We start from the raw sequence: 21102 nt of genomic DNA, 5'->3' as shown, positions 1-21102 counted from the left end.
TCTGACTGTGTATGTGGGTCTACTTCACCAGTAAGTGTGTTTATTTGGCCGTACGAGTAGGAGGTAAAGAAACAGGAAAGACTTCTCTCTCCCTCTTTCTCCTCCCCCTTCCTCTCCCTCTTTCTCTCTTTCTCCTCTCCCTTTCTTTCTCCTCTCCTGCTCCTCTGTGTGTTTTAGCAGCTGGATGGAGCAGGTGACAGACGAGGACGGTTGTACTGTGTGTGTGTGTGTGTGTGTGTGTGTGTGTGTGTGTGTGTGTGTGTGTGTGTGTGTGTGTGTGTGTGCGTGTGTGTGTGTGTGGATATACACTGAGCGTACAAAACATTATGAACACCTGTTCTTTCCATGACATAGACTGACCAGGTGACTCCAGGCGAAGGCTATGATCCCTTATTGATGGCACCTGTTAAATCCACTTCAATCAGGGGAGGAGACAGGTTAAAGAAGGATTTTTAAGCCTTGAGACATGGATTGTCTGTGTGTGTCATTCAGAGAGTGAATGGGCAAAAGAAAAACATGTAAGTGCCTCTGAACGGGGTATGGTAGTAGGTGCCAGGCACCGGTTTGAATGTGTCAAGAACTGCAATGCTGCTGAGTTTCCCGTGTGTATCAAGAATGGTCCACCACCCAAAGGACATCCAGCCAACTTGACACAACTGTGGGAAGCATTGGAGTCAACATGGACCAGCATCCCTATGGAACACTTTTAACACCTTGTAGAGTTCATACCCTGATGAATTGAGGCTGTTCTGATGGCAAAGGGGGGGGGGGGTTCAACTCAATATTAGGAAGGTGTTCCCAATGTTTGGTATACTCAGTGTGTGTGTGTGTGTGTGTGTGTGTGTGTGTGTGTGTGTGTGTGAGGGGGACCCATCTCTGCTCTAGATCTCCATTCCTCCAGTCTGTATTTACGTCGTCTCAGTCACAGTGGAGAGGGAACCTCAGTGTAGGTTAACAGCTGCCCCACCCACATCCACCACAGCAGAAAGTATACACTGAAGCAGCGATGTCAAGCCACTACAGGATCCTAGCCTCAACAAGTGTTGATCTTAACCCCTCAGAGCCCAACATTAACCTCTTCTCTACTTCACGGTCAGCACAGGTTGTGGTAATGTTGCTGTACATGCAAAGTTGCTGTGACGTTGTGTGAATGTTGCTGTACTTGCTATGTTGCTGTAACGTTGTATGAATGTTTCTGTACCCGCTATGTTGCTGTAACGTTGTGTGATCGTTGCTGTACTTGCTATAACGTTGTTGCTGTACCTGCTATGTAGTTGTAGGCTGCCAGTGCGCTACTGATGAGGGCCATGTTGGTGCTGCCCGTCGTAGCGTTGATTACAGGGTTCATGTCCGGAGGCCGTGGGGCGCTCTCCTCCACTCCTTCCTTGTTCGTCTTTACCTCCCCAGAGTAGGAGCCTGACTCTCTCCCTCGCTTCTTCTTGCCTGAAGGGATAACTAAGAGCACAACATCGGGATCAGATGCTATGATCACACACACGCGTTGATACAGTGCCAGAGAATCAAGGTTCATTGACTGAGAATCTCACTGAGTCAAACTGCACATCTGTAACTATTCTGCCTAACGAACACTTAAAGACAACCTCAATATGACTGCCAACGCATGATTTCAAAATGAAACATTTGATTTACAATACGTACTGAAGGTTAATTGGTTTCAAAAACATGCATATTTAACGTTATACAGCTGTGTTTGTTGCAGTTAGTGATCTGAGTGTCAAGCATGTGTGTTTTTATCCCAGAGTACTATGAGTGGACTACTGAGTCACCCACTTCCTCTGTTGCTGTATCCTCCTCGCTACGCATGCTTCCTTCACTACTCTGTCTACACTGGAACTGTAGACGACGCTATTACTAATGGTGACTCAGATCTCCAGCATTCCACTTGGATCTGTCTAGCTAACTCCGACTCACTTCACTACGGGAATAGATCTATTGTGAGAATCACTGTGTTTGATCCTTTTAAAGCTGAAAACATCTGCATGATCAGAGTGATTTCTCTCCCAGTTTAAGCTGCTTTCACAATACACAATATTTATCAACAATGTCATGTTCGACTTGGACATGACAAATTTGATACTAAGACTATTGAGCACTGTGAAAGTTAATGTGACTGTATATAGGATTTAGAAATGTTTTGCAGTGTGTAGGTAGTCTGAGACTCTGTAGTTTAGGAGTGCAGTGTAAAGGTAGTCTGAGACTGTAGTTTAGGAGTGCAGTGTGAAGGTAGTCTGAGACTGTAGTTTAGGAGTGCAGTGTGAAGGTAGTCAGACTCTGTAGTTTAGGAGTGCAGTGTAAAGGTAGTCTGAGACTGTAGTTTAGGAGTGCAGTGTGAAGGTAGTCTGAGACTGTAGTTTAGGAGTGCAGTGTGAAGGTAGTCAGACTCTGTAGTTTAGGAGTGCAGTGTGAAGGTAGTCTGAGACTGTAGTTTAGGAGTGCAGTGTGAAGGTAGTCTGAGACTGTAGTTTAGGAGTGCAGTGTGAAGGTAGTCAGACTCTGTAGTTTAGGAGTGCAGTGTGAAGGTAGTCTGAGACTGTAGTTTAGGAGTGCAGTGTGAAGGTAGTCTGAGACTGTAGTTTAGGAGTGCAGTGTGAAGGTAGTCTGAGACTGTAGTTTAGGAGTGCAGTGTGAAGGTAGTCTGAGACTGTAGTTTAGGAGTGCAGTGTGAAGGTAGTCTGAGACTCTGTAGTTTAGGAGTGCAGTGTGAAGGTAGTCTGAGACTTTGTAGTTTAGGAGTGCAGTGTGAAGGTAGTCTGAGACTGTAGTTTAGGAGTGCAGTGTGAAGGTAGTCTGAGACTGTAGTTTAGGAGTGCAGTGTGAAGGTAGTCTGAGACTGTAGTTTAGGAGTGCAGTGTGAAGGTAGTCTGAGACTGTAGTTTAGGAGTGCAGTGTGAAGGTAGGCTGAGACTGTAGTTTAGGAGTGCAGTGTAAAGGTAGTCTGAGACTGTAGTTTAGGAGTGCAGTGTGAAGGTAGTCTGAGACTGTAGTTTAGGAGTGCAGTGTGAAGGTAGTCAGACTCTGTAGTTTAGGAGTGCAGTGTGAAGTTAGTCTGAGACTGTAGTTTAGGAGTGCAGTGTGAAGGTAGTCTGAGACTGTAGTTTAGGAGTGCAGTGTGAAGGTAGTCAGACTCTGTAGTTTAGGAGTGCAGTGTGAAGGTAGTCTGAGACTGTAGTTTAGGAGTGCAGTGTGAAGGTAGTCTGAGACTGTAGTTTAGGAGTGCAGTGTGAAGGTAGTCTGAGACTGTAGTTTAGGAGTGCAGTGTGAAAGTAGTCTGAGACTGTAGTTTAGGAGTGCAGTGTGAAGGTAGTCTGAGACTCTGTAGTTTAGGAGTGCAGTGTGAAGGTAGTCTGAGACTTTGTAGTTTAGGAGTGCAGTGTGAAGGTAGTCTGAGACTGTAGTTTAGGAGTGCAGTGTGAAGGTAGTCTGAGACTGTAGTTTAGGAGTGCAGTGTGAAGGTAGTCTGAGACTTTGTAGTTTAGGAGTGCAGTGTGAAGGTAGTCTGAGACTGTAGTTTAGGAGTGCAGTGTGAAGGTAGTCTGAGACTGTAGTTTAGGAGTGCAGTGTGAAGGTAGTCTGAGACTGTAGTTTAGGAGTGCAGTGTGAAGGTAGTCAGACTCTGTAGTTTAGGAGTGCAGTGTGAAGGTAGTCTGAGACTGTAGTTTAGGAGTGCAGTGTGAAGGTAGTCTGAGACTGTAGTTTAGGAGTGCAGTGTGAAGGTAGTCAGACTCTGTAGTTTAGGAGTGCAGTGTGAAGGTAGTCTGAGACTGTAGTTTAGGAGTGCAGTGTGAAGGTAGTCTGAGACTGTAGTTTAGGAGTGCAGTGTGAAGGTAGTCTGAGACTGTAGTTTAGGAGTGCAGTGTGAAGGTAGTCTGAGACTGTAGTTTAGGAGTGCAGTGTGAAGGTAGTCTGAGACTCTGTAGTTTAGGAGTGCAGTGTGAAGGTAGTCTGAGACTGTAGTTTAGGAGTGCAGTGTGAAGGTAGTCTGAGACTGTAGTTTAGGAGTGCAGTGTGAAGGTAGTCTGAGACTGTAGTTTAGGAGTGCAGTGTGAAGGTAGTCTGAGACTGTAGTTTAGGAGTGCAGTGTGAAGGTAGTCTGAGACTGTAGTTTAGGAGTGCAGTGTGAAGGTAGGCTGAGACTGTAGTTTAGGACTGCAGTGTGTAGGTAGTCTGAGACTGTAGTTTAGGAGTGCAGTGTGAAGATAGTCTGAGACTGTAGTTTAGCTAAACTAAAGGTGATCTGAGGTTGAGTTGTTTGAGCAGTAGTAGATCCATCCACATGCTGGTCTGATTACTGAGCTTCATAATGCATACTTCAGTCACTCTGTCTGTATACGTCCGTATATCGCCTTGTACTTAGCCTTATAAAGACTAGAGGTGGGCTCACTCTGTAATCCAAAACGGACATGCGAGACAGACCTGGCCTATGTTAATTAGATGTTCAGTGAAAACACAACGACTCAGCCAGTCAGACAGTGTAAACTGGGATAAACACAGAAATGGAGAGTTGGCATGAGTTAAATGACCCAAACTAGTGCAATGTGTGTGCTTGTGTGAGGGGTGCATGTGTGCGTGCGTGTGTAAGCATGTTAGCTGTCAAACACACACATGCTCGCACCCACACACACACTTAGACCCCTAATTGCAGGATGTGATGTAGTTTAGAGAGTGGCACTGCTGACTGAGTCGGTGAGTGTTTCCACCTGGACTGATTGCGGTGTAACACACATTGACTCACACTCAACCCACACGTCACAGACCTGTTAGATATACTGCTCTCTTATAGAATAAAGTCTGGAAAAGAGATGTCTCAAACAAAGACATTTGATCGTTTCCGAAGAATATATGGAGCGTTTAGTTAATTCCTTTGCTGAAATAAATAAATAAAAGAACGGAAAATACAGATCAAATGGAAAGATATGTCTGATTTGCATTTAATGGAAAAATGGTCCCAGCAAACCGGGAACATTCCCAGAACATTAGCTAAGATTCCCATTAAGTTCTAGTTAGGGTTTTATTTAACATTAGGATTCTAACATCCTGAAAACATTCAAAGAATGTTTCCAGGTAATGTAATAACACAATGTACCAGTGATGTTTTCCCAGCAAACCAAAATTGGTTCTGTGAAAGTTCCCAGAACATTCGTTAGGTTGCAGCATGTTCTCATAACACAAAAACTATCCAGTCATTTTTATTTATTTATTTATTTATTTCACCTTTATTTAACCAGGTAGGCAAGTTGAGAACAAGTTCTCATTTACAATTGTGACCTGGCTAAGATAAAGCAAAGCAGTTCGACAACATACAAAAACACAGAGTTACACATGGAGTAAAACGACATACAATCAATGATGCAGTAGAAATTAAAAAAAAAAATATATAAGATTACATACAATGTGAGCAAATGATGTGAGATAAGGGAGGTAAAGGCAAAAAAATGCCATGGTGGCAAAGTAAATAAAGTATAGCAAGAAAAACACTGGAATAGTAGATTTGTAGTTTGAAGAAAGTTCAGAGATAAAATAGAAATAATATGGTGCAAAGGAGCAAAATAAATAAAATAAATAAATACAGTAGGGGAAGAGGTAGTAGTTTGGGCTAAATTATAGATGGGCTATGTACAGGTGCAGTGATCTGTGAGCTGCTCTGACAACTGGTGCTTAAAGCTAGTGAGGGAGATAAGTGTTTCCAGTTTCAGAGATTTTTGTAGTTCGTTCCAGTCATTGGCAGCAGAGAACTGGAAGGAGAGACGACCAAAGGAGGAGTTGGCTTTAGGGGTGACCAGAGAGATATACCTGCTGGAGCGCGTGCTACAGGTGGGTGCTGCTATGGTGACCAGTGAGCGGAGATAAGGGGGGACTTTACCTAGCAGGGTCTTGTAGATGACCTGGAGCCAATGTGTTTGGCGACGATTATGAAGCGAAGGCCAGCCAACGAGAGCGTACAGGTCGCAGTGGTGGGTAGTATATGGGGCTTTGGTGACAAAACGGATGGCACTGTGATAGACTGCATCCAGCTTGTTGAGTAGGGTATTGGAAGCTATTTTGTAAATGACATCGCCGAAGTCGAGGATTGGTAGGATGGTCAGTTTTACGAGGGTATGTTTGGCAGCATGAGTGAAGGATGCTTTGTTGCGAAATAGGAAGCCAATTCGAGATTTCACTTTGGATTGGAGATGATTGATGTGAGTCTGGAAGGAGAGTTTACAGTCTAACCAGACACCTAGGTATTTGTAGTTGTCCACAAATTCTAAGTTAGAACCGTCCAGAGAAGTGATGCTGGACAGGCGGGCAGGTGCAGGCAGCGATCGGTTGAAGAGCATGCATTTAGTTTTACTTGTGTTTAGGAGCAGTTGGAGACCACGGAAGGAGAGTTGAATGGCATTGAAGCTCGTCTGGAGGGTTGTTAACCTGTTAGGGCTAGGGGGCAGCATTTGCACGTCTGGATAAAAAAAATGTACCCGATTTAATCTGGTTACTAATCCTACCCAGTAACTAGAATATGCATATACTTATTATATATGGATAGAAAACACTCTAAAGTTTCTAAAACTGTTTGAATGGTGTCTGTGAGTATAACAGAACTCATTTGGCAGGCAAAACCCTGAGACATTTTCTGACAGGAAGTGGAAACCTGATGTGTTGTATTACCTTTAAACCTATCCCATTGAAAAACACAGGGGCTGAGGAATATTTTGGCACTTCCTATTGCTTCCACTAGATGTCACCAGCCTTTACAAAGTGTTTTGAGTCTTCTGGAGGGAGATCTGACCGAACAAGAGCCATGGAACGATGATGTCCCATTAGACACCTGGCGCGCGAGTTCATGTTGGGTACCCTCGTTCCAATACGTTATAAAAGAGTATGCATTCGTCCACCTTGAATATTATTCATGTTCTGGTTAAAAAAGGCCCTAATGATTTATGCTATACAACGTTTGACATGTTTGAACGAACTTAAATATATTTTTTCCCCTCGTTCATGACGAGAAGTCCGGCTGGCTTAGATCATGTGCTAACAAGACGGAGATTTTTGGACATAAATGATGAGCTTTTTTGAACAAAACTACATTCGTTATGGACCTGTGATACCTGGAAGTGACATCTGATGAAGAGAATCAAAGGTAATGGATTATTTACATAGTATTTTCGATTTTAGATCTCCCCAACATGACGTCTAGTCTGTATCGCAACGCGTATTTTTCTGGGCACAGTGCTCAGATTATTGCAAAGTGTGATTTCCCAGTAAGGTTATTTTTAAATCTGGCAAGTTGATTGCGTTCAAGAGATGTAAATCTATAATTCTTTAAATGACAATATAATATTTTACCAATGTTTTCTAATTTTAATTATTTAATTTGTGACGCTGACTTGACTGCCGGTTATTGGAGGGAAACGATTTCCTCAACATCAATGCCATAGTAAAACGCTGTTTTTGGATATAAATATGAACTTGATAGAACTAAAAATGCATGCATTGTCTAACATAATGTCCTAGGAGTGTCATCTGATGGAGATTGTAAAAGGTTAGTGCATCATTTTAGCTGGTTTTATGGTTTTGGTGACCCTGTCTTTGACTTGACAAAACATTACACACAACTCTTGTAAATGTACTGTCCTAACATACTCTAAATTTATGCTTTCGCCGTAAAACCTTTTTGAAATCGTAAAACGTGGTTAGATTAAGGAGATGTTTATCTTTCAAAGGGTGTAAAATAGTTGTATGTTTGAAAAATTTGAATTTTGACATTTATTTGGATTCAAATTTGCCGCTCTTGAAATGCACCTGCTGTTGATGGAGTGCACCACGGGTGGCACGCTAGCGTCCCACCTAGCCCATAGAGGTTAACACAGTGTCCAAAGAAGGGCCAGAAGTGTACAGAATGGTGTCGTCTGCGTAGAGGTGGATCAGAGATTCACCAGCAGCAAGAGCGACATCATTTATGTATACAGAGAAAAGAGTTGGCCCAAGAATTGAACCCTGTGGTACCCCCATAGAGACTGCCAGAGGTCCAGACAGTAGGCCCTCCGATTTGACACACTGAACTCTGTCAGAGAAGTAGTTGGTGAACCAGGCGACGCAATCGTTTGAGAAACCAAGGCTACTGAGTCTGCCGATGAGGATGTGGTGATTAACAGAGTCAAAAGCTTTGGCCAGGTCAATGAATACGGCAGCACAGTATTGTTTCTTATCGATGGCGGTTACGATGTCGTTTAGGACCTTGAGGGTGGCTGAGGTGCACCCATGACCAGCTCTGAAACCAGATTGCATAGCGGAGAGGGTGCGGTGGGATTCGAAATGGTCGGTAATCTGTTTGTTAACTTGGCTTTCGAAGACCTTAGAAAGGCAGGGTAGGATGGATATAGGTCTGTAGCAATTTGGGTCAAGAGTGTCACCTCCTTTGAAGAGGGGGATGACAGCAGCTGCTTTCCAATCTATGGGAATCTCAGACGACACGAAAGAGAGGTTGAACAGGCTAGTAATAGGGGTTGCAATAATTTCGGCAGATAATTTTAGAAAGAAAGGATCCAGATTGTCAAGCCCAGCTGATTTGTAGGGGTCCAGATTTTGCAGCTCTTTCAGAACATCAGCTGAATGGATTTGGGAGAAGGAGAAATGGGGGAGGCTTGGGCGTAATAAGCTCCGTAATAATGTGTGTTAATTCCGTGACCGACGTTGCCAATAGTCACTCAGGTAGCAGCTAGTTAGCTGCAAGATCCAGGTGTAAATGTCCAGAGCCTGCGGTAGAAATCGGGGAAAGGAGAGAGAATAGGTCCGGTATGCTCTGGTCTGAGTCGCGCTGTACAAAAACTGCCGATAGCTTTTCGAGCTAATGGATAGCTGAGGACAGCTAACCGTGGCTAGCTGAACTTCAACGTTAGCCAGTGAAAATGGCTAACCTCTTGCTAGCTTCTGTTGTGGAATTCAGATGAGGTAAATAATACTTTCTTTTTTAAATTGGTGAGGCGAGTTGCAGGAGAGTGCTTTGAGGTTGAGTTTTTAGAATTAAAAAAAATATATATATATAAAAAGATAAGTGAAGAAAAAATATGTAAATATATATATACACGGGACACGACAAGAGGAGGGTAGAGGACGTCTGAACTGCTACGCCATCTTGGGAAAAAAAAGTTATGTAGTTATGTATGTCATGCTGATTACTATACAATGTTTGTAAGAACATTCCTAGATCACATTTTGTCCGTTCCTTAAAAGGTTTTCCAGAATGTTTTTATTAGGTTGTGGCAACAGTCTGGTGGGAACATTGCGGGGATATGACAAAATATTTGTTCCCAAAAGACAAAAACTGTCCAGTTGTGTGGATGATTCTCCTGAATTATAAGCCCACAAGGTGATTATAGACACACATGACATCATAGGCCATTTGAACAGCATTTAATCATACCAACACAACCATATTTTTTACCTTTCATATGTTGACAATCTGCACATGTGGGGTTTCAACCTGCAATGTTTGATTCTCAAGCCAGGTCTTTTATTGTCTACGTCACCAGGAAACGCTCTTACATCTTATGTGTTCAGTATGGTCGCCATGGCAGTATGGTCAATCAGGAATTACATGCTTCCTTTTTAGCCTTCTTAGACATTACTAACCCAGGGAATTACTGGTAACTGGGTTATTCACCATCCTCTTTATATACTTCCTACCTCTGGGTCCATATTTACAAGGTATCCAAGACTATGAGGGATGATCTAGGATCACTTTTGCTTTTCAGATCATGAAAAATAAGACGGGTGGGGGACGGGTGGGGGACGGGTGATGGACGGGTGGGGGACGGGTGAGGGACGGGTGGGGGACGGGTGAGGGACGGGTGATGGACGGGTGGGGGACGGGTGATGGACGGGTGGGGGACGGGTGATGGACGGGTGGGGGACGGGTGATGGACGGGTGGGGGACGGGTGGGGGACGGGTGAGGGACGGGTGGGGGACGGGTGGGGGACGAGTGATGGACGGGTGGGGGACGGGTGGGGGACGGGTGGGGGACGGGTGAGGGACGGGTGGGGGACGGGTGATGGACGGGTGGGGGACGGGTGGGGGACGGGTGAGGGACGGGTGGGGGACGGGAGGGGGACGGGTGAGGGACGGGTGGGGGACGGGTGAGGGACGGGTGGGGGACGGGTGGGGGACGGGTGAGGGACGGGTGGGGGACGGGTGGGGGACGGGTGATGGACGGGTGGGGGACGGGTGAGGGACGGGTGGGGGACGGGAGGGGGACGGGTGGGGGACGGGTGAGGGACGGGTGGGGGACGGGTGGGGGACAGGGACCATATCAAGCGTCTCAATGTTGAACAGTACATTTTTACACAAGTTTTATTTTTTACACAAATATTCTGGGAACCTTTAACGAACAGATTAAATGTGTTCTAAGAAACGTTCTTGCAACATCAGGCAAATGTTTTATACAAACATGATAATCCTCACCACAACTAGAATGTTTTTGTGTTATGAGAACATTTGCTGCGACCTAACGAATGTTCTGGGAACTTACACAGAACCAATTCTGTTTTGCCTAGGGTTGGTGTCCACAGAAAGCAAATTATAGGTCACCTTTTCCCATTCTTACATTTCCAATCGAAACTGTTTTTTCCCAGAAGGGTGGCATGTGTGAGGACAGTGTGTGTGTGTTGTTTTGTGCACGTGTTAGTGTGAGTGCGTGTGTGGATGCGAGGAACTGTCAGCACAATAGCCACACACTTCTCTCCTCAGAAAACCACTTCCTCCTCTCTTTCTATCCTCCTAATCAGTGTTGAACTGGTGGGGGGTAGACATATACTAGGGAATGTAATTAGTGTTTTGGACTCGGGCCAAACTCCCTTCATGAATGATGCTTTGTTTGTGTTTCTGTCTCTCTCTCTCTCTCTCTCTCTCTCTCTCTTTCTCTTTCTCTTTCTGTCTCTCTCTCCCTCTCTCTGTCTGTCGGACTCTGTCTGTCTGTCTGTCTGTCTGTCTGTCTGTCTGTCTGTCTGTCTGTCTGTCTGTCTGTCTGTCTGTCTGTCTGTCTGTCTGTCTGTCTCTCTCTCTCTCTCTCTCTCGCTCTGTCTGTGTCTCTCTCTCTCTTTGTCTGTCGCTCTGTCTCTCTCTCGCAGAGTTCTGGGAACTTGGTGAAATGATGTCAGTAACTGATAATAATAGAAAACAAGGCGATGAGGTCAACATTATGATGTACATAGAGGGACCCATTCATTCTGGTGAAAACAATGTTCTCTCACTGGCTTGCTATACTAATGACAGAGCAAACCAAAAGGATTGCACATGCTGGGGCACATATTTTAACACTGACTTTAAATAGGAGTATAACAGAACTCTGAATGACCCTGTCATTCTCTTCGTTTATTGAGAATGTTTGGGATTGCTGGAGTCTGGTGTAGTAGTAGGGTAGAGCTGCTGACTCCGGACTCCGGACCTCACATGTCTGCATATCTATGCGTGTGCTGTATGTGTTTGTACATGTACAGTACCAGTCAAAGGTTTGGACACACCTACTCATTCAAAAGGTTTTCCTTTATTTTTACTATTTTCTATATTGTAGAATAAATTATGAAATAACACATATGTAATCATGTAGTAACCAAAAAACTGTAAAACAAATCAACATATAGTTTACATTTGAGATTCTTCAAAATAGCCACCCTTTGCCGTGATGACAGCTTTGCACACTCTTGGCATTCTCTCAACCAGCTTCACGAGATAGTCACCTAGAATGCATTTCAATTAACAGGTCTGCCTTGTTATAAGTTAATTTGTGGAATTTCTTTCCTTCTTAACCTCTTGGGGCTAGGTGGGACGCTAGCGTGCCACCTGTGGTGCACTCCATCAACAGCAGGTGCATTTCAAGAGCGGCAAATTTGAATCCAAATAAATGTCAAAATTCAAATTTTTCAAAAATACAACTATGTTACACCATTTGAAAGATAAACATCTCCTTAATCTAACCACGTTTTACGATTTCAAAAAGGTTTTACGGCGAAAGCATAAATTTAGAGTATGTTAGGACAGTACATTTACAAGAGTTGTGTGTAATGTTTTGTCAAGTCAAAGACAGGGTCACCAAAACCATAAAACCAGCTAAAATGATACACTAACCTTTTACAATCTCCATCAGATGACACTCCTAGGACATTATGTTAGACAATGCATGCATTTTTAGTTCTATCAAGTTCATATTTATATACAAAAACAGCGTTTTACTATGGCATTGATGTTGAGGAAATCGTTTCCCTCCAATAACCGGCAGTCAAGTCAGCGTCACAAATTAAATAATTAAAATTAGAAAACATTGGTAAAATATTATATTGTCATTTAAAGAATTATAGATTTACATCTTTTGAACGCAATCAACTTGCCAGATTTAAAAATAACCTTACTGGGAAATCACACTTTGCAATAATCTGAGCACTGTGCCCAGAAAAATACGCGTTGCGATACAGACTAGACGTCATGTTGGGGAGATCTAAAATCGAAAATACTATGTAAATAATCCATTACCTTTGATTCTCTTCATCAGATGTCACTTCCAGGTATCACAGGTCCATAACGAATGTAGTTTTGTTCAAAAAAGCTCATCATTTATGTCCAAAAATCTCCGTCTCGTTAGCACATGATGTAAGCCAGCCGGACTTCTCGTCATGAACGAGGGGAAAAAATATATTTCCGTTCGTTCAAACATGTCAAACGTTGTATAGCATAAATCATTAGGGCCTTTTTTAACCAGAACATGAATAATATTCAAGGTGGACGAATGCATAGCCTTTTATAACGTATTGGAACGAGGGTACCCAACATGAAGTAGCGCGCCAGGTGTCTAATGGGACATCACCGTTCCATGGCTCTTGTTCGGTCAGATCTCCCTCCAGAAGACTCAAAACACTTTGTAAAGGCTGGTGACATCTAGTGGAAGCAATAGGAAGTGCCAAAATATTCCTAAACCCCTGTGTTTTTCAATGGGAGAGGTTTAAAGTCAATACAACACATCAGGTATCCACTTCCTGTCAGAAAATGTCTCAGGGTTTTGCCTGCCAAATGAGTTCTGTTATACTCACAGACACCATTCAAACAGTTTTGGAAACTTTAGAGTGTTTTCTATCCATATATAATAAGTATATGCATATTCTAGTTACTGGGTAGGATTAGTAACCAGATTAAATCGGGTACATTTTTTTTATCCAGACGTGCAAATGCTGCCCCCTAGACCCAACAGGTTAATGCATTTGTGCCAATCAGTTGTGTTGTGACAAGGTAGGGGTGGTATACAAAAGTTAGGGCTATTTGGTAAAAGACCAAATCCATATTATGGCAAGAACAGCTCAAATAAGCAAAGAGAAACGATAGTCCAACATTACTTTAAGACATAAAGGTCAGTCAATCTGAAAAATGTCAAGAACTTTGAAAGTATCTTCAAGTGAAGTCTTAAAAACCATCAAGCGCTATGATGAAACTGGCTCTCATGAGGACCGCCACAGGAAAGGAAGACCCAGAGTTACCTCTGCTGCAGAGGATAAGTTCATTAGAGTTAACTGCCCAAATAAATGCTTCACAGAGTTCAAGTAACAGACACATCTCAACATCAACTGTTCAGAGGAGACTGCGTGAATCAGGACTTCATGGTCAAACTGCTGCAAAGAAACCACTACTAAAGGACACCAATAATAAGAAGACACTTGTTTGGGCCAAGAAATACGAGCAATGGACATTAGACTGGTGGAGCTGGACCGCAGAGTGAAGGAAAAGCAGCCAACAAATGCTCAGCATATGTGGGAACTCCTACAAGACTGTTGGAAAAGCATTCCAGGTGAAGCTGGTTGAGAGAATGCCAAGAGTGTGCAAAGCTGTCATCAAGGCAAAGGGTGGCTACTTTAAGAATCTCAAATATAAAATATATTTTGATTTGTTTAACACTTTTTTGGTTACTACATGATTCCATATGTGTTATTTAATAGTTTTGATGTCTTCAGTATTATTCTGTGTCCAAACTTTTGACTGGTACTGTATGTGTGTGTACATGTATGTATGTGTACATGTACAGTTGAAGTCGGAAGTTTACATACACTTAGGTTGGAGTCATTAAAACTCGTTTTTCAACCACTCCACAAATTTCTTGTTAAATAAAATAAAATCAAATTGTATTTGTCACATACACATGGTTAGCAGATGTTAATGCGATTGTAGCGAAATGCTTGTGCTTCTAGTTCCGACCATGTAGCAATATCTAACAAGTAATCTAACAATTTCACAACAACTACCTTATACACACAAGTGTAAAGGAATGAATAAGAATAACAAACTATAGTTTTGGCAAGTCAGTTAGGACATCTACATTGTGCATGACACAAGTCATTTTTCCAACAAGACAGATAATTTCACTTATAATTCACTGTATCATAATTCCAGTGGGTCAGAAGTTTACATACACTAAGTTGACTGTGCCTTTAAACTACTTGGAAAATTCCAGAAAATGATGTAATGGCTTTAGAAGCTTCTGATAGGCTAATTGGAGGTGTGCCTGTGGATGTATTTCAAGGCCTACCTTCAAACTCAGTGCCTCTTTGCTTGACATCACAGGAAAATCTAAAGAAATCAGCCAAGACCTCAGGAAAAAAACTGTAGACCTCCACAAGTCTGGTTCATCCTTGGGAGAAATTTCCAAACACCTGAAGGTACCACGTTCATCTGTACAAACAATAGTACGCAAGTATAAACACCATGGGACCACGCAGCCGTCATACCGCTCAGGAAGGAGACGCGTTCTGTCTCCTAGAGAGGAACGTACGTTGGTGCGAAAAGTGCAAATCAATCCCAGAACAACAGCAAAGGACCTTGTGAAGATGCTGGAGGAAACAGGTACAAAAGTATCTATATCCACAGTAAAACAAGTCCTATATCGACATAACCTGAAAGGCCGCTCAGCAAGGAAGAAGCCACTGCTCCAAAACCGCCATAAAAAAGCCAGACTACGGTTTGCAACTGCACATGGGGACAAAGATCGTACTTTTTCCTCTGGTCTGATGAAACAAAAATAGAACTGTTTGGCCATAATGACCATCGTTATGTTTGGAGGAAAAAGGGGGTGGCTTGCAAGCCAAATAAAACCATCCCAACCGTGCAGCATGGGGGTGGCAGCATCATGTTGTGGGGGTGCTTTGCTGCAGGAGTGACTGGTGCACTTCACAAAATAGATAGCATCATGAGGAGGAAGATTATGTGGAAATATTGAAGCAACATCTCAAGACCTCAGTCAGGAAGTTAAAGCTTGGTCGCAAATGGGTCTTCCAAATGGACAATGACCCCAAGCACACTTACAAAGTTGTGGCAAAATGGCTTAAGGACAACAAAGTCAAGGTATTGGAGTAGCCGCCACAAAGCCCTGACTTACTTATTGTGGGAAGCTTGTGGAAGGCTACCAGAAATGTTTGACCCAAGTTAAACAATTTAAAGGCAATGCTACCAAATACTAATTGAGTGTATGTAAACTTCTGACCCACTGGGAATGTGATGAAAGAAACAAAAGCGGAAATAAATCATTCTCTCTACTATTATTCTGACATTTCACATTCTTAAAATAAAGTGGTGATCCTAACTGACCTAAGACAGGGAATTTTTACTCGGATTAAATGTCAGGAATTGTGAAAAACTGAGTTTAAATGTATTAAGCTAAGGTGTATGTGAACTTCCGACTTCAACTGTACATGTATGCGTGTGTGCAACCACTCACCTGAGAGCACAGAGTCAGAGGTTATGACCAACGTCTCATCAGGGGGAGCACTGTCTCCAACCACGTCTGGGTCATGGGCACGGGGCGGTGCGGGGTAAAACACTGGTACTCTGGGGCTGGGCACCTGCTGCAGCAAATTCTTTGGGACTGGAGAGAGAGAGTGGGAAGGAAGGAGAGAGGTAGAGAAATTTGTCATTTCTCCTCATGTACACGGGGAAAGAGAGAGACAGAGAGAGAGGAGAGAGACAGAGAGAGAGGAGAGAGACAGAGAGAGAGAGAGGAGAGGGAGAGAGAGGGGGGTATTGGAAGGAGGGCGAGAGGAAAAACAGAGACAACCTTCCTCTGCCCCTGCAGTGGGCCATTCCCCAAAGTTACGCTCCTCGCCTGTCTAACCTCCCCCTCCCTTCCACCTCACAACGTCCTGTGAGTCAGGGAAAACCGCAGTCATGACCCAGACATACAAACATGAACCCACAATGAACAGGGTCAAACATGAACCCACAATGAACAGGGTCAAACATGAACCCACAATGAACAGGGTCAAACATGAACCCACAATGAACAGGGTCAAAAATTCCTGACCCCCTCACATTTGGTTTTGCGAAACCTGACATGACCACACTTTCGGGTCACCCTGCCTGCCTGCCTGCCTGCCTGCCTGCCTGCCTGCCTGCCTGCCTGCCTGCCTGCCTGTCTGTCTGTCTGTCTGTCTGTCTGTCACGGGTTGATTTATTGCCTACAACACAGTACGTCTGTCTGTCCGTCTGCCCACGCTCCAATTTCCACTGGCCCGCGCACCAAAAGAACCCGCGTGAAAAACAAAAACAAAATGCCTGCTTCTTTTTCACCGAGCTCAGCAGAACAAGCACTACTTATCCACACAGTCAACATTTGGGGAGAAAAAAGGGGATATTAGTTGGAAAGCCATTGGTGTATAAATACAGCGAACAAATGTACTGAGACAATATTCGGATGTGGTCCAAGAAAGAGCCAATAAAAGTATTGGGCCAGACCTCACAAGCCCTGTCAGCAGTATACTGTACACTGAGTATACAAAACATTAGGAACACCTGCTCTTTCCATGACAGACTGACCAGGTGAATCCAGGTGAAAGATATGATCCCTTATTGATGTCACTAGTTACATCCACTTCAAATCAGTGTCGATGGGGAGGAGACAGGTTAAAGAAGGATTTTTAAGCCTTTTGACAATTGAGACATGGATTGTATGTGTGCCATTCAGAGTGTGAATAGGCAAGACAAACAATCCTTTGAACAGGGTATGATAGTAGGTGTCAGGAACACCAGTGTGTGTCAAGAACTGCAATGCTGCTGGGTTTTTTATGCTCAACAGTTTCCTGTGTGTATCAAGAATGGTCCACCACCCAAAAGACAGTTAGATTCCATATGTGTTATTTTATAGTTTAAGTCTTCTCTATTATTCTACAATGTGGAAAATAGTAAACATAAAGAAAAACCCTGGAATGAGTAGGTGTGTCCAAACTTTTAACTGGTATTTTATATACAGTATGAACTAGGCCTATATATGGAACTCTATGGGCGTGTTTCCCAGGTAATACTAGCTAGTCCTGGTCCTAAAAGCTCAATTAGGGAATCTCCATTAAATATGCCCTAAAGGTCACAGAGCATTTGTTCACCAACAAAATATATATACCCTGTCATTACATCATTTAAATCCTCAATTTCACCTTTCTGAGGACTTTTACAGCAAATATATTCCTGTCATACGGTCTAGCCTTAATCCATCGTACAAAATACTCCTCTAGATGCAGACGGCTTTCATATCAGTGGTTTCAACGAAGGCTATGTGGAAACGCTGGTTCTGGTGTGCACGTGGAGAGCTACACATTGACATGAATGTCCAAAGACAATCTCACAGCTACATTGTAATGATGTAATGACAAGGTATATTTTGTAGGAGAAAATGTGCAACAGCAAAGTTCCATTCGACTGCAGAAAACCCTTCTCCTACCATATAGAGAGAGGGATGGAGGCAGAGACCCACACTACCATATAGAGAGAGGGATGGAGGCAGAGACCCACACTACCATATAGAGAGAGGGATGGAGGCAGAGACCCACACTACCATATATAGAGAGGGATGGAGGCAGAGACCCTCCCTACCATATATAGAGAGGGATGGAGGCAGAGACCCACACTACCATATAGAGAGAGGGATGGAGGCAGAGACCCTCCCTACCATATAGAGAGAGGGATGGAGGCAGAGACCCACCCTACCATATAGAGAGAGGGATGGAGGCAGAGACCCACCCTACCATATAGAGAGAGGGATGGAGGCAGAGACCCACCCTACCATATAGAGAGAGGGATGGAGGCAGAGACCCACCCTACCATATAGAGAGAGGGATGGAGGCAGAGACCCACCCTACCATATATAGAGAGGGATGGAGGCAGAGACCCACCCTACCATATAGAGAGAGGGATGGAGGCAGAGACCCACCCTACCATATATAGAGAGGGATGGAGGCAGAGACCCACACTACCATATAGAGAGAGGGATGGAGGCAGAGACCCTCCCTACCATATAGAGAGAGGGATGGAGGCAGAGACCCACCCTACCATATAGAGAGAGGGATGGAGGCAGAGACCCACCCTACCATATAGAGAGAGGGATGGAGGCAGAGACCCACCCTACCATATATAGAGAGGGATGGAGGCAGAGACCCACCCTACCATATAGAGAGAGGGATGGAGGCAGAGACCCACCCTACCATATATAGAGAGGGATGGAGGCAGAGACCCACACTACCATATAGAGAGAGGGATGGAGGCAGAGACCCACACTACCAAATAGAGAGAGGGATGGAGGCAGAGACCCACACTACCATATAGAGAGAGGGATGGAGGCAGAGACCCTCCCTACCATATAGAGAGAGGGATGGAGGCAGAGACCCACACTACCATATAGAGAGAGGGATGGAGGCAGAGACCCACACTACCATATAGAGAGAGGGATGGAGGCAGAGACCCTCCCTACCATATAGAGAGAGGGATGGAGGCAGAGACCCACACTACCATATAGAGAGAGGGATGGAGGCAGAGACCCACACTACCATATAGAGAGAGAGGAATGGAGGCAGAGACCCACCCTACCATATAGAGAGAGGGATGGAGGCAGAGACCCACACTACCATATATAGAGAGGGATGGAGGCAGAGACCCACACTACCATATAGAGAGAGAGGAATGGAGGCAGAGACCCACCCTACCATATAGAGAGAGGGATGGAGGCAGAGACCCACACTACCATATAGAGAGAGGGATGGAGGCAGAGACCCACACTACCATATAGAGAGAGGGATGGAGGCAGAGACCCTCCCTACCATATAGAGAGAGGGATGGAGGCAGAGACCCACACTACCATATAGAGAGAGGGATGGAGGCAGAGACCCTCCCTACCATATAGAGAGAGGGATGGAGGCAGAGACCCACACTACCATATAGAGAGAGGGATGGAGGCAGAGACCCACACTACCATATAGAGAGAGGGATGGAGGCAGAGACCCACACTACCATATAGAGAGAGGGATGGAGGCAGAGACCCACACTACCATATAGAGAGAGGGATGGAGGCAGAGACCCACACTACCATATATAGAGAGGGATGGAGGCAGAGACCCACACTACCATATAGAGAGAGGGATGGAGGCAGAGACCCACACTACCATATAGAGAGAGGGATGGAGGCAGAGACCCACACTACCATATAGAGAGAGGGATGGAGGCAGAGACCCTCCCTACCATATAGAGAGAGGGATGGAGGCAGAGACCCTCCCTACCATATAGAGAGAGGGATGGAGGCAGAGACCCACACTACCATATAGAGAGAGGGATGGAGGCAGAGACCCACACTACCATATATAGAGAGGGATGGAGGCAGAGACCCTCCCTACCATATAGAGAGAGGGATGGAGGCAGAGACCCACCCTACCATATAGAGAGAGGGATGGAGGCAGAGACCCACCCTACCATATAGAGAGAGGGATGGAGGCAGAGACCCACACTACCAAATAGAGAGAGGGATGGAGGCAGAGACCCACACTACCATATAGAGAGAGGGATGGAGGCAGAGACCCACACTACCATATAGAGAGAGGGATGGAGGCAGAGACCCACACTACCATATAGAGAGAGGGATGGAGGCAGAGACCCACACTACCATATAGAGAGAGGGATGGAGGCAGAGACCCACACTACCATATATAGAGAGGGATGGAGGCAGAGACCCACACTACCATATAGAGAGAGGGATGGAGGCAGAGACCCACACTACCATATATAGAGAGGGATGGAGGCAGAGACCCACACTACCATATAGAGAGAGGGATGGAGGCAGAGACCCACACTACCATATAGAGAGAGGGATGGAGGCAGAGACCCTCCCTACCATATAGAGAGAGGGATGGAGGCAGAGACCCTCCCTACCATATAGAGAGAGGGATGGAGGCAGAGACCCACACTACCATATAGAGAGAGGGATGGAGGCAGAGACCCACACTACCATATATAGAGAGGGATGGAGGCAGAGACCCTCCCTACCATATAGAGAGAGGGATGGAGGCAGAGACCCACCCTACCATATAGAGAGAGGGATGGAGGCAGAGACCCACCCTACCATATAGAGAGAGGGATGGAGGCAGAGACCCACACTACCAAATAGAGAGAGGGATGGAGGCAGAGACCCACCCTACCATATAGAGAGAGGGATGGAGGCAGAGACCCACACTACCATATAGAGAGAGGGATGGAGGCAGAGACCCACCCTACCATATAGAGAGAGGGATGGAGGCAGAGACCCCCCTTCCTCCCTCCCCCGTCCTGATTACAGGGCTCTGATTGGCCCTAATTGGCTGCACATGTGGTCTCGGGTCACAGGTGGAAGACTCTGTGTGATAGCGATGGCCCTGCTGTCACTTAATGAACACACACACACACACACACACACACACACACACACACACACACACACACACACACACACACACACACACACACACACACACACACACACACACACACACACACACACACACACACACACACTTTCAACAATCCCAATTTCACAAACTCACCCATCTTCTTCTATGACTGTTGACATAAAGATCATGTGTTACAATCCATCACCTGACTGCACACATGACTGTGAAAACCCCATGTTCTCAGGAAAGCTATTGTTAACAGTGCTTACAGTGCTGCTGACTACTAGTAATCAACGACTGTTGGTTGTCTGGGAAATAATTGTACGCGCGCGCGTGTGTGTAAATCTATCCAAGGAGGCTGCCAGCTCAGACATGACACAGTCACAAAAACCTCCA

General features: G+C 44.8%; 1 protein-coding gene across 2 annotated transcripts in view; it reads right to left on the bottom strand.

The window, feature by feature from the left end:
• The window catches only part of LOC106571159 (protein eva-1 homolog A), a 171405-nt gene that overhangs the window by 5518 nt on the left and 144785 nt on the right, over positions 1-21102 (bottom strand). For both annotated transcript variants that reach the window (XM_014143899.2, XM_045695589.2), the window contains 2 exons: positions 15747-15893; positions 1264-1455 (listed from right to left, as the gene is read on the bottom strand). In XM_014143899.2, coding sequence (XP_013999374.1) covers positions 1264-1455; positions 15747-15893 — 339 coding nt within the window. The remainder of the gene's footprint in view (positions 1-1263; positions 1456-15746; positions 15894-21102) is intronic.

The sequence above is a fragment of the Salmo salar genome, chromosome 15 (assembly GCF_965601325.2).
Source record: "Salmo salar chromosome 15, fSalSal1, whole genome shotgun sequence".
NCBI classification, from domain to species: domain Eukaryota; kingdom Metazoa; phylum Chordata; class Actinopteri; order Salmoniformes; family Salmonidae; genus Salmo; species Salmo salar.
The sequence above is the reverse complement of the archived record's forward strand: the minus strand, read 5'-3'. Positions and strand labels throughout refer to the sequence as shown.